The sequence below is a fragment of the Carassius gibelio genome, chromosome A15 (assembly GCF_023724105.1).
Source record: "Carassius gibelio isolate Cgi1373 ecotype wild population from Czech Republic chromosome A15, carGib1.2-hapl.c, whole genome shotgun sequence".
NCBI classification, from domain to species: Eukaryota; Metazoa; Chordata; class Actinopteri; order Cypriniformes; family Cyprinidae; genus Carassius; species Carassius gibelio.
The window spans coordinates 6,930,407-6,944,828 of NC_068385.1; the positions used below are offsets into that span (position 1 = coordinate 6,930,407).

The 14,422-nt window shown below is 33.0% G+C and overlaps 1 protein-coding gene across 1 annotated transcript in view; it reads left to right on the forward strand.

Moving 5' to 3' along the window:
• The window catches only part of LOC128029030 (calsyntenin-2-like), a 46,650-nt gene that overhangs the window by 29,073 nt on the left and 3,155 nt on the right, over window positions 1-14,422 (forward strand). The window contains exons 9-15 of the mRNA XM_052616491.1: window positions 3,330-3,492; window positions 7,220-7,386; window positions 8,707-8,855; window positions 12,318-12,520; window positions 13,473-13,643; window positions 13,726-13,868; window positions 13,953-14,067. Coding sequence (XP_052472451.1) covers window positions 3,330-3,492; window positions 7,220-7,386; window positions 8,707-8,855; window positions 12,318-12,520; window positions 13,473-13,643; window positions 13,726-13,868; window positions 13,953-14,067 — 1,111 coding nt within the window. The remainder of the gene's footprint in view (window positions 1-3,329; window positions 3,493-7,219; window positions 7,387-8,706; window positions 8,856-12,317; window positions 12,521-13,472; window positions 13,644-13,725; window positions 13,869-13,952; window positions 14,068-14,422) is intronic.

Here is a 14,422-nt window from a genome sequence, read left to right on the forward strand (position 1 = left end):
ACACAAACGCAGGGCAACACAAAACTAACAATGTGCTGCATGAACGTCCCTGCCAAAGCCCACTTAAAACCACATCACAAAAATGGCAGGGGGTCTTTAAAACACAATCTCTTCCAACACGATTGGGCACAGAGGACGAGCAAAGTTCTGCAGGCAAAACCAATGAACCAACGAAAGCTCAACTTAACATTAGAGCATCAAACCCGCAAACCATTGAAGAGCAATTTTAGTGCCACGTATGGATAGCATGGATATGAAGCAGTGCAGTTGCATTCATTTTTCATTTCTGTTCCTCTGAAATCTTTATTGACATAACTGTACATCTGCTATACCTACATGCTCAGCATTAGAAGATGCAAAGATAGTTTCTAGATTCTGCTGAGATTTTAAGCATCAAAGAGCCTTTTCCCCAGTGGAGAACAAGCTCTTGAAGAACTTCACCCCACCTTAAAATGAATTTCATAATGTAGTTTCATAAATACGTTACATAAAATATTAGGGGTGGAGGGTCCACTGGCCTGAGGGAGAAACATTTTGGTCTTTGCACATCCAAGACACTTCAAAGAACATGAGCAATCTTTTCTTATCTTTCCTAAAGGCTTTTCTTTCCTCTACCCGCAGAGCAAAGAGATCTAATTCAAGTAGTTTTTTTTTAAGAATCTGAGAGTTTAATTTAATTAGTAATGGATTGTGATGTGTTTCCATTATGAAAATGGATATTAAAAGATGAATATTAATGCAAATGTGAGGTTTTGTTGGACGAGTGCTGAGTGTTGGCTCAGTAGCATAAATGCCAATTCCTTTCATTGCATTTCACTAATATCATTTTCCCCCATGTGCTTTATGCACTTGTTGCTAAATAAAACAAAACAAAAACATAACATCCTTGTACAATTTATGCATGCAGAAAAATTTCCATCAGATTCACAACAGGTTCATACGCACATAAATTCGTCCTCATGTATTAAATCCCAAACCTCTAAATAACAAGGTGCATTTGTTTGTTTTTTGTCATTTGATTTATTTATTGTTAAGGCCCGTTCACACCAAGAGTGATAATGATAACTATAAATACAATGATAACTATATTTGCATCCACACAAGCAACTTTTAACAGTCTGTTTATTCTAAGCGAACTATATATCTATATATATATACTTTTTGTATACCTTTCAATTCCTTTGTCTATCAATTAAATGATTATTAGACAGGCTTCTATCCATAGTAGACAGAACTGTGACAGCAAACAATGAAGCGTGACAATTCCATTCTCAGTGACATCAATATAAAAGTCCCACCTCAAACACATCAGCCGAACAGAAAAACTTATCGGTCAATGCTGATATCTGAAAAATGCCAATGCAGTTGACCACTACTCAGAAATGGACAGTTGCTGAAATAGAGGCAAAAAGACAAATCGGCGATTCACACTGAAGTGAGACACACAATAGCACAGCAGTAACTGTTAAAGTGCCCAGTATACATATAGCATTTGAGCAACTGAAACAATGGTTTCTCTTCACCTCTCTCACTCACTCTCTCTTTGATAAATTGCCTTGCCATTAAGTGGACTTTGGCTTAGTGTGGCTATAAGTCTTTTACCACTTCTATCGATTCAGTGCTGTGCGTTTACTGAACACACACAGAGAAAACATCACAGTGGGGCACTCTGCTCTCTAGAGATTGCGTGGACACTGTGAGAACGTCCAGAATATTGACGGGTTGTAAATGTTTTCTGTAAGAAAGCACAGTAATGTATGTTAGATGTAAAATAACAGTCATAAATGACTAAATCTAGATTCACAGTATTGTATGAACCACAGCTCTATCTACAGCCATTTTCACATTCACACACACACACACACATCTCTGCAGAAAATCAATTCATGTCCAGAGACACACCAGAGATAGAAAAGAGAGGCTGAAGAAGCTGAGTAGAATACGAGAAAAATACCAATAGAATATAAAAGGGAAATTTAAAGAAAAAGTAATCAATGTATTCATCATAAGAACTCAGAGAGATGAGAAGGAATCGATCAAAGAAAAACACTGAAAAAAACTCTCGCTCTGGAGGAATCACACAACATCTGTCAAGAATATAATTTGCATTGTATTTTTGTACAATCAATATTTTAGAAGTATGATATTTCATATTTCATAATTACTGTAAATGCAAAAAAAATACCTATTATTATTAATTACTAAAACTAAAAAATCTGTCTTACATTTTGATAGATTGCTATATGGTTCGATTTTTTTTTCATTGACATTTTATCATTTGCCAAGCAAGCAATATTAATAACAATCATATATATATATTTATTTTGACCTGGACATTTGCAGAGAATGAGCGGAACCTCACAAAACATGTCATATCATATTTTCTAAAATATAAATAATCTATAATTGACCTGGACATATTTCGTGTAGGTTTGCTTTCTTTCTATTGTCATCTATGTATACTTCAGATCTCATTTTGAAATGGGAGCTGTACAGAGAAACTGTGGCAACTGTAGGAAAAGAAAAAGGAAAACATTGGGCGGAGAGGAAGACATTGTATCTGTAGTGAAGATGAGAAATGTCTGGTGGTTTCATATGAGGGTGTAACAATCAGTTCCACTAGACTCTTCGACCCAGACACACAAACACACACTGTGTGTGACAGAGCGAGCAGAAACCGTCTGCTGCTGTGTGCTTCTGACTGGAAGCGGTCCAGACGGGCCGAGCACAGACACACTTCCAGAGAGTTCACATTGAAATCGACCGGTCTATTTGTTTGCAAAGGCTAAGTACTACTGATCATATAGTTATGGTTAGTGATATAATCAAAGTTTTGTTGTTAACTAAAACTAAAGTAATTGTCTTTAATTGAAGTAAAGCTAAAATGAAATACAAATATTGGATTAAAAACTTCACTCAAGAAATGTGAAATGTTGTCCTTAACTGAAATAAAATACAGTAAATTTAAGGAGAATTACCAAAATTACTAAAACTAAAAATAATATGGGGCGTTTTTTTTAAATAATCATAAGAATTGTAGATTATTTTTAAATACTAATAATAAAAAAAGGGAAAATACAAATCTGAAATATTTTGTTTACCTGCATTTCATGTGACCATAAATTAAGCCAAATATATTAAAAAAAATAAGAAAAAAAATGACAAAACAAAATGAAACCTGAAAATATATAAACCTAATTAATAACAATAAAACTAAAATTAATAATAATAAAAACCAAAACGGTATACAAATTATACTAAAATAACACTCTGAAGCAAAAATGTAAACAACATCAGACATAGACAGAAATGCTCTCTCTTTCTCTCAGATCTGTGATAAGGAGTGGCATTATTACGTCATCAGCGTTGATTTCCCGGTGGTGACTCTATATGTGGATGGCGTGACCTATGACCCTTACCTGGTGACCGATGACTGGCCCATCCACTCCTCTCAGATCGACCTGCAGCTGACTGTAGGAGCCTGCTGGCAAGGTGCGAGGAACTGATGTGATGTGAAAGAGAAATGTGAAATCTTACAGCATGCAAATCCATAATGAACAAATATCTTTTTACTAAACATGCCTTTTTTTTTTTTTGCAATCCCTGTTTCACTTCTTTTCTTCATTCTTTTCATCTGTATTTCTCTCTTCAATAATCCGAACGCAGCTCAGAAACACAAATGTCTTGGCCTCCTGACCTGCCCATGCTCTCTCTTTGTGTCTCTGAGCTGCTTTGTTTCAGAATGAAAGCAATAAATGAGTGAAAAAGATAATAAAAAGATCATTGTTTGCATGTGCATGGGAAGAAAATATAACTAGAGCTGACTGGACATGTGCTCTTTTTAAAATTTGTGGAGCGTTTAATGATAAGAGTTTATTGATTTCTCATGATTCGATTCAGTTTACACCACTTTGATTATTGATTCAATGTGATAAACAATATTTGTAACACTTATAACGTTAATATGATTGTTTTTCTTCAAAGAGCCAGTGTAAGATTCTATTCTATTAATATTTGGAATGTTTTTATATTTTCCATTTTCATTATAATTTAAATTAGTAATTATGTTAAGTATTTTTGTAGTTTTTGTCTTTTATGTCTATTTTTTTATACATTTTATTTCAGTTTTTTTATAGTTCACCAAGTTAAGTTTGTTTTTATATTTTATCTCAGTTTATTCTATTTCAAGCAATGAAGATGTTTTAGTTTTAGTTAACTATAATAATGCTGCAAAGAGCCCCGTTGTGATTTTAGTAATCATTTTCATTAATTAAAAACAAAATTAAATAATATAAAGTGTTTGTATTAGATTATTAGAACTGAACTAACTGTCAACTAACTGAAAATAAACTAAATTTAAAATTTAAATACATTTAAACCAAATAGACATATAAAAAAACAAATACATTTAAAAAATACTAAATCAAACTTAAATTAAGGTAAGATATAAAATATATAGATAATAAATATGAAGAAATATTCTAAGAGTATTAAGAAAATATAAAAGCTAATTCAATTTATTAATAAATACTATAATATTATATAAATACCTTAAAAAGTTAAATTTAAAATACATTTATTTTAAACTAAGTGTACTTCAAATTTATTAATATATTTACTGACAGATAACTCAAGACTTCCTGATATAAAAATGTATTGAATCTTTATTATGAGCATTACTTGTGCACTACGTACATTTAAGCTTAAACTGTGTTTTAATGTTACTTTTGATGAGGATTGTATAATCTTTGAACAATATCAGTCTTTAAATGCAAAATATTTAAGGTGTACCTAAAGTATACTTTCAATAGTTCCACTTTAGCATTATCAATAAGTATGTCTTTAAAGGTGCTGTAGGGAACTTTTGTAAAAAAAATATTTTTTACATATTTATTAAACCTGTCATTATGTCCTGACAGTAGAATATGAGACAGATAATCTGTGAAAAAATCAAGCTCCTCTGGCTCCTCCCAGTGTCCTATTGCCATTTGCAGAAACTCCATCGCTCCCGGTAAAAAACAACCAATCAGAGCTGCGGTCCGTAACTTTGTTTGTGTTCAAAATTTAGAAAAATGAACATAATAAGCGAGTACACCATGAATCCATTTTCCAAACCGTGTTTTTAGCTTGTCCTGAATCACAAGGGTGCACCTATAATAAGTGTTTATATTCGGACTATTTTAGATTGCTTCAGGGGTACCGCGGCAGAGTAACCCAGTACCTTTGTGATTCTTCATAGACATAAACAGAGAGAAGTAGCTCCGGCTACGATGTTCTTCCGCAAGACGCAAGCAGTTCTGTTTATTAACCGCTAGAGCGTCAAAAGTTACCTACCGCAGCTTTAATTGGACTTCTGCAGTTAAAGTGCATTAAGTACAAAATTAGTTGCTCCAATTTAGCAGAATTTAAGTATTCCAGTTTAAAGTACAATTGCAGGGTATTTTAGCAACTACAAAAATATGCATGAAATAAATGCGTTTCAAATAAATTTAAGTAGATTTATTTATATTCTGTTATTTTATCAGTGGAGCACAAAGGTAGACTTTTTTTTTAATGATCTGCATGAAACTCTTGACCAAAAAAAAACAAAACAAAACAAGCCGGGTTCAGGCTGAATGTCTGTGCAAGTCTCCATTTCATTATTTTCTATCAACACATTGATTTGTTTGTTTGAGAATCCTGGCCAGGGCGAACTGTCTCAACCAATGTTGCTGTGACAATTTAGTCCCCAATCTATAGCCATGTAAACACACACACACACACACACACACACACACACACACAGCAGCCTGATACACATCAGTATGCCATCGCCCGAGGCTCAAAGTCTCATCACACAGATACCTGATCACAAACACACTCAGAGAGGCTTCATTACACTCGAACACGTCTCATACAGAGCAGAGAGATGCATCTAATTGCTCATTATCTCTGACTTAGGTCATCATTAAGTTTATTTATGTGATTGCTTCATTTCAGTGCAGCTTCTAAAGACCTCAATCTAGCTCAACTGAAGCTGAAATTTATGTTGTATTTATGTTGTGCGTATGCGTGTGTGTGTGTGCGTGTGTGTGTGTGTAACCGAAGGTGTGTCTGAAACTAAAGGCAGCTGCCCAGTCAATCAGTGACTGAACAGGCTGTGTTTCTGTTTGAGGGTGCAGAACAGTTTTCTGGCTTCCAGGCCATGTCTAATGATCAAGAACAACGCTAGAAAGCTTACCCAAGTGAATATTTAATGATTACAGCACTTATTTCATTCTACAGTTTTTATTATTATTATTAAAATATAGACCTTTATGAATAGCTTAACTTTTTGTGACCACTTTGTCAGATGCTATTTTCATTATTTAAAACAACCAAATATTTAATTCAGATAAAATAAAATAAAAAAAAGGATTTATATTGCTCTATTAGATTAAAACAGTTCAATATTATATGTAATATAGGTCTACTTAAACATTCAAAAACTCCATACCCTGTCTTTCTTGATCATTTATGCAGCAAAAATGGTCCAATCAGAAACCATCACACTACTGACATCACAACCATAGATCCATTTGCATACAAAACTTGTTCGGCATTGATTTTTTTATTTATTTATTTTTATGTTTTTGAAAGTCTCTACTGCTCACCAAGACTGCATTTAGTTGATCAAAAATACAGTAAAAACAGAAATATTTTGACATTGTTACAATTTTAAATAACTGCGTTCTATGTGAAAAATTCATTCTATTTTAAAATGTAATTTATCATCATTACTCCAGTCTTCAGTGTCACATGATCGATTCTAATATGCTGATTAATTACTATCACTGCTGAAGTTGTTTTGCTTTATTTTTATTTTTGCAGAAACTTTAATACTTTTTTTCAGGATTCTTTGATGAAAAGAATGTTCAAAAGAACAGCATGTATTTGAAATAGAAATCTGTTGTAACATTATACATTTCTACTGACTCTGTTGATCAATTACATGCATCTTTGCTGAATATATATATATATATATATATATAATTTTTTTTTTTTTTTTTATGCATCCAAAACAGCCTTTTTAATTCTATTAACTAAACAAAGGGTAAACAATGGTCATGAAAAAATTTGTTGACTGGTTTGATGCAAGAAACATTATAAATGTACTGTGCAGGGAAAATAAAATTATACAGAAGCATAGAATGTAATTTAGGATTAAGGAATCAAATCACATGTTTGTGTTTGTGCGCAGGTGGTGAGGTCTCTAAAGCAAAGTTTACGCAGTATTTCCGAGGCAGTTTGTCTGGACTGACGATACGATCTGGGAAGATTGCAAGCCAGAAGATCATCTCCTGTCTACAGGCCTGCAAAGAAGGGCTGGACATCACCTCACCGGAGAGCCTCGGACAGAGGATCAAGGTTACACACACACATACACACACACCTAACTTAAAACAAACTCTACATTATATGTCTGAATTAATGAGCTGAGCTTGAAGCCAGTGTACAATGCCATTAAAAGCTTAACTGTATTAACTTTGTGTTAATACTGAAAAGGAGTTTGCCCGAATAAACCCACAGAAGAGTTGAAACTCACTATTTTGTAGAAAACTAATGAGGAAGAGGTTAAGAAAAGCCAGGAGACAAGACTTGAGGAGAGATGTTTCTGTATGCACATTTTCCTTCTTCTGCTTTGCTTTCCTCTGTTATGTTCTATTGTATTCGAGAAGCTCTAGGGAAGACTCGAGGATCAAATGAAAGCTGGTTTTACAGACAGAGAGTCAGGGTTAGTGAGAGACAGAAGACAGCTTCACTCCGGTGGTCTGATCGCTCAGAAGCTCAAAGCAGAAGTGTGCTTCATTCATAAACGACTTGATGATTGCTTTTTGATTAATAACAGTTCAGTTCTTGCCGTGATGCAGGATACAGAATTTGACTGAAATTAATATGATTGCTGTAAGTGTAGTTTATTATCTTGATGCCATAGAGTTCTGAACAATGCATTTCCAGACTCTTCCTGGATACTGATCAAGTAATTAAAAAAAGACCAATTTATTAATTCATATGACAGATTCATAGACAAGAACGGACTATAAACATTGATTTACTTACACATTAGACATTAGTGTGTGAGCATGTTCACAAAAACAATGAAATATTTTAAAGCAAAACTACACTGTAAAAAACAAATCCTGATATTTTACAGTTCTGTAAACGTACAGTAACAAATTGAACATATTTACAAAAAAAAACTAATAATAAATTACATCAATTATAAGGTACATACATTTAATCATAAATGATTAAAGAATAATAAATGTTTAGTCTTTTACAGTAAAAATTACACTGTAAAAATAGATTTTTCTAAGTTGCAAATATAACAAACATTGGAGTACATTTAGCAAAGTTTTTCTGCTTAACATTTTTTGTGTTATTCGATGTGTCACTTGCATATTTTTTAAAATTCTGAAACTTTATGAAACTTTATGTTTCTACACCATTTTTTTTCAGTGTAGAAATAAAATCCAAAATTTAATAAATATGCATTATTTATCTAATTAGTTTATGCAATGTATTTGTTACAATTCCTTTGTAGAATTTCCTCTTCCTATCATTCTAATTCAAATACCAATCCAAAGCCATTTCTGAATTTTGCCCATCTCTTCCTCAAACAGTCACTCTCACAAACACCTTGATAGTTGAATATCTCACGTTTGTCTGTCTCTGTCTTCCTCTCAGTTTCATCTGAATCCCGCTCAGTCTCTGGTGGTGATGGAGGGAGAGGATCTGGAGCAGATGAACGCTGCACTGAGGAAAGTTTCTTACATCAACTCTCGGCAGTTTCCCACCAAGGGAGCGCGTCACCTCCGGATCTCGACGGCAGTGCAGTAAGATCATAAATATTCATGAGATCTCATCTCTGAGCTACAATACAAGTTTAGCTCTGGAATACGGCAATATAAATGATCAAACCGTTTATATCTGGTTGCACAGTTTTGATTTGCACCCCAGAGTCATACGAGAACTTAATGTTAATCTGTGCTTTGACCCATGGCTAGAGTTTTTAAAACTGTATCATTAAAAAAAAAAAAAAAAAAAAAGGAAATAAAACGATGATTATTGGAGTATTTTTTAAATGAAAGCACACTTTTAGTTTTTCTAATTTAAAATTTGACATTTAATACAATGTGTTACTTGCCCTTTCTTATATTTAAAGGCGCTGTATGTCATTTTTTGACTGTACAAACATAAAAATACCCTAATTTGTTTACAGATATTTAGGAAACATGTTAAGTTTACATACCTGTTTCTCCAAAAAACTGTGCTACAGTTATTCTACTTTAAAATGTGCGTTTTGTGTCAGAATGTCTGTTTTTGTTTTGGACCTGAACAGAATAATATTAAAACGTGGCTTGTGTGTCCTCAATCTGGCAACCCATTTCCACTATAAAGAACACTGGAACGGTTCCATTGATGCTAAAGGTTCTTCATGGAACCATACATGCCAAGAACCTTTAATATTAAGAGTATTTGTATCTAGATTTGTACATTTTATGCTAGCTAGCTGCTTTCTGGTTGCTTACTGACTATTTCATATCCCTAGTAATTGTATACTATAAGCAGTACTAAGCCTTATTGTAATCTTTATTAATATAATATCACTTATTCTGTTCTTTTCTAATTCATATTCTATGTTGAGGGAGGTTTAATTTATATGTACAGACAGGGAAATGCAGAGAATGGCAGAGAGATGTTTTTTGGAGCACAATTGCACCCACTGGCACCCCATGATTATTCAAAGCAGATCATGAATATGCATAAGCCCTTAAAGGATTATGACCCGCCCCCCTGAGGCTTGAGCACTGCCAGTGGGTGGAGTCCCTTCAGCAAAGAGCAACAGAGAATTAGCATGAAAACAAACACACATAGAGCAATTAAGTATTATATTACTGTAAGACATATAATTGAAATCTAGCTTGCTGATCACAGACTTGTATTAAGACAAACATGTGTTTTGTTTTGCATAATTAGTAACTTTTTTCTAAAAGTGTAATTTACACTTCTGCAAAGTAACAGACTGCTTTTTAAAAAGACAAACACTGTGCAACAACTTCGAATTAAAGGAAACAAAATATTAACTTGGCATAAAATGTAAGGATGTAAACAAAAAATAATTCTGCCTACATATGTCTACATGCTCGCTTTTCTATTATGAATAGATTAAATTCAATACTACTTTGATTTAAGAAATAAAAAAATTTTTAAAACACAAACTTGTTTAAAATGCTACACGTGAATTTCAAAAAAACAACTAAATAAAATCATGATTAACATTATTTTGTTCAATATTGAGATCCTGATTATTTATTTACTAACATCATTCATTTAGTGAACTTTGTTTTTGAACATTTTTAAATTTAAATATTTTTTAACAGTGGGTTTCCAATAAAACAAAAATAAATAAATGTAAACATTTAATTAATTAAAAGATAATAAATTTAAATATATTAGATCAACTCTGTTGTATTGCACCAATTTTGGTATTATTATTATTTATTTTTATATAATATTTTTAAGTACTGAATTACTGATAGTAGTAGTAATTATTCCAGTAAAAAAATAACTAAATGTTTATTTATTATTACTAAACAACTGCTGGAAGCCAAAAATATAAATAATAATAAAATAAATAAATACATTTTAAAGATTTGCTTATTGCCCGGCCCTTCATGCAGCACGACACTGCAATATTACAAAAACAATATTAATTTTTACAATACAACACAATCTACTACAATATTATATATATAACAGTTTTTAGACTTGCTAAAGATTACATTTTACAGTAGTATTATATGAACTATACATTTTAGAAAAAAAAGGCATATAAATGTAAAACTAGGAGGAAATCATCATGCAAAATTTAAAATTCAATATTAAACAACTAATATTACACTTGTCTTCTTCAGTGCAATGCTGGAATATGTTCATGTGTTTAACAGATGTGAGGCAAACATCCAGGTTTAATGAATGGCAGAATGCCTCATCCTTCATTTACCAACTGCCATTCAAACACATTAGCTTTACCATAGATAATCAATGCATTTGTTCAACACACATCACCCTGAGAAACAATTAACAACCAAATATAGGGCTAAAGATATCATATAGCATGCATCGTATGGTCATCATCAGTCAATCGTCACAGATTGTAAAAGAACAAGTAAAATCATATTTTGGTTTTAACCAACTGTATCCTGTAGCAAACAGCTGTTTACACAATGAAATATGGATTAATCTCTTCAAGCCTTGCCGTATCTAAACCTTCAGTCACAGATGGTTTCCTCCATTCATTTCCTGTCTGTTGATGAATGCGAGTGTTTGTTTGCGACAGGATTACGAACAACATCTTTAATTAGAGAATGCGGATCTGGGTTCATTTGTGGATAATGGACTTCCTTCCTGTCGTTCAGAGCTGCTTGGTGAAATCACTAGAGTTGTAAATTAATTCTAGTAAACACTGTTTGTGTTTTGCTTTTAAGCTTATTAAGTCCAATTACTGTGAGATCCAAGAAAGCTGAAGTGTTATTAATTCACTCCAGGCATGGGTTTTCTCTTTGTGTGAAGTTATCAGCGCTGCTGTCTCTGTAATGAGTTGGGAACAGCTCCAAGAGATTTGTTTACACTCTACACATCACTGTCGAACGCTTTTTATTATTTATATCCAAGTGGAGATGTCTTCACCTCTGAGGGAGTGATTGCAGGACCCAAAACTAACTTTATGCCCCATCTGCCAATAACAAGAGAACTAAAAACCATTAAAAAACTCTAACTGAAATAAATGTTACACATGTTGCAAATTAATGCAACATTTTCATTTAGTTTATCTTGGTTTAGAAAAATAAAAAACATGAAAAAATACTGAAAACTATAGACATGTTTAAAAATAAATGAATAAAACTGACAAAAACACTCAACAAAAAGTTTAAAATTAAAACTTTAAAATGAAAACATCAAATAATATTATATATATATATATATATATATATATATATATATATATATATATATATATATATATATAATGAAAAATAAAAAATCCAAATATTAATAAAAAAAATAATAGTATCTCAACGATACTAAAATAACCCTATTAAATATTTCTCACGTGATTGAGAAGTATTTTGCATTATATATATATATATATATATATATATATATATCTCCTAATAAAATCACTGGCAGTATGGCAATTGGTACATTACTTTTGGACCCCGTGTGTGTTTGTGTGTATTTAAAATAACACACAAAAGTGAAATAATATGTTGTTGTGTTTATGATCTCTGCAGGTGTTTCGGAGAGGATGTATGTATTTCTGTCCCTGATATTGAGACAGCTGTCATGGTGATCCAGCCTAGTGAACCACGCATCATAATTACTGGGGCGGAGCACCTGACAGTCCCCGCCTCCAACCTTGCCCTCGGCCTATCCCTGTTCAGAGATTTGCATATCATCAGCACAGTTCCAAAAAGCACAGAACAGACAAACACAGGTACAGAGAATGAGTTCTAGAATCACCTTGCTTCTCTTAACAGAATAATTTGTTCAAATGAAAAATTTGTCATTATCTACTCACTTTCATGTCATTATAAACATGCAGTGCTTATTCAAACCAGTCTTGACCCACCATATTGAATATACAGGAATGACTATGTATTTTATCATCATCAGTGGAGCTTGACAGAATTTATCCCAAAGTGTAGAAACAAAGCATCCTGATCAAATTTTCCTTGTTTGTTGAATAAAAGAGAGAAAGTCAAAGACATGAGGGTGAGTAAATGACAGATTTTTGGGTGAAGTATTTCTGCAACAAAAACACTCCACAAACTGATGAAAACGAGCCACAAAGAAAGTCCCCAAACACTGCACAGAGCACATTATTCACTGACAGGCTGCAGGTGTGATCCTGTTTTGGTGGAAAACAACCGTAAATGCAAAAAAAAAACATGTTAATAAATCATAAAAGAAAGATGCTTACTAAACCCTCCACCCTCACAACACAACACGAGTCTTTCATGAGGATGCGTTTCTGAATCTGAAATGCCTCTCCCTCCTCTATCCTGAGGGCTTACATGTTTACTTTAAATAGCACAAGTCATGGGAAACCATATTACTCTTGCTCTTTCCAATTAAAGTTTCAATCACTATGTAGATATTCAGTAGCAATTCAAAAATTTTGGGTCAGTAAGATTTTTTTAAAAGAAATTATTACTTAAATTAAGCAAGGATGCATTAAATTGATCAAGAGTGACAGTAAAGACCTTTATGTTACAAATGTATGTTTTTATGTTTGAAAAAAGGCAAAAAAAAGATAACAGTAGTTCAGTTTTCCCATGGACTATATGTTATATTATTGAAAAATATGGGAATTGTAGCAGACAAAGAAAGGAAGGGTTATATGTTTATTATTATTATTAATTAGCTTCATCTATGTATGTGTGCAGATCACAGGTCAGGTGCATTGAAGGACACTGCACATAATCTGGACTACTGTGACATCGTGGTGTTGGGGGAGGAGTTAAGGGCGGGGCTAGAGAGTCTGGAACTGCACCGCAGCGCTTTATTGGGCAAACACCTGGAATACGCCAACTCTAGCACCGGCATGTCCATATACGGTAAAAACACTAACTCTACATTCTACTTCTGTTACTACCTGTAGAACTGTCTCACATCTTTCATCTTCTGCATCTGTTTTAGGAGTGGACTCTGTTCGTCACTACACAGAGGTGATCAGACAGGTGCGTTATCAGAGCAGTCAGACTCTCGACTCCGTCCGCTCCTTCAGACTCACCTGTTCTGAGCTCAGCGGACCCTACACCAGCGATCAGTATACATTACAGGTGTGAACCAAACACAGACATGCACTAACTAAGCCAAGCTCTGATCTTTGACCTAAAGATGCTCTCTATCATCCTTTCTCCAAGGTCAACATCCTTCACAGTGAGGAAGCTATTGAACATGTCAATCATGCGATGGCTCCGCCCAAATACATGCAAATTATTCATCCTACAGTCACAGAATATAACGGCTACAGCTTAGGTGAGTGAAAGACATAATGATTGTGTCAGAATTAATTAAGCGTGTCTGTGATTATGTTAATTTTGAAAAGACATGGTAAACATTAGCGGAGTAGATACCAAACATTTAATCCTTTATTGATTTATTAATCTCAGTAAATATTAATTTATACATTTCTTAAGTTATACACCACCATATTTAAAAGTTTTGAGTTGGTAATATTTTTGAAAGAAGTCACTTCAGGCTGAATTTATTAGATCAAAATCACAGGAAAAATATTGTGAAATATGATTACAATTTAAAATATTTTTAAGTTTTAAGTTTATAAATCCTTTGTAAAATCATAAAAAAAATTAAAAAAAAAACATTTTAATTC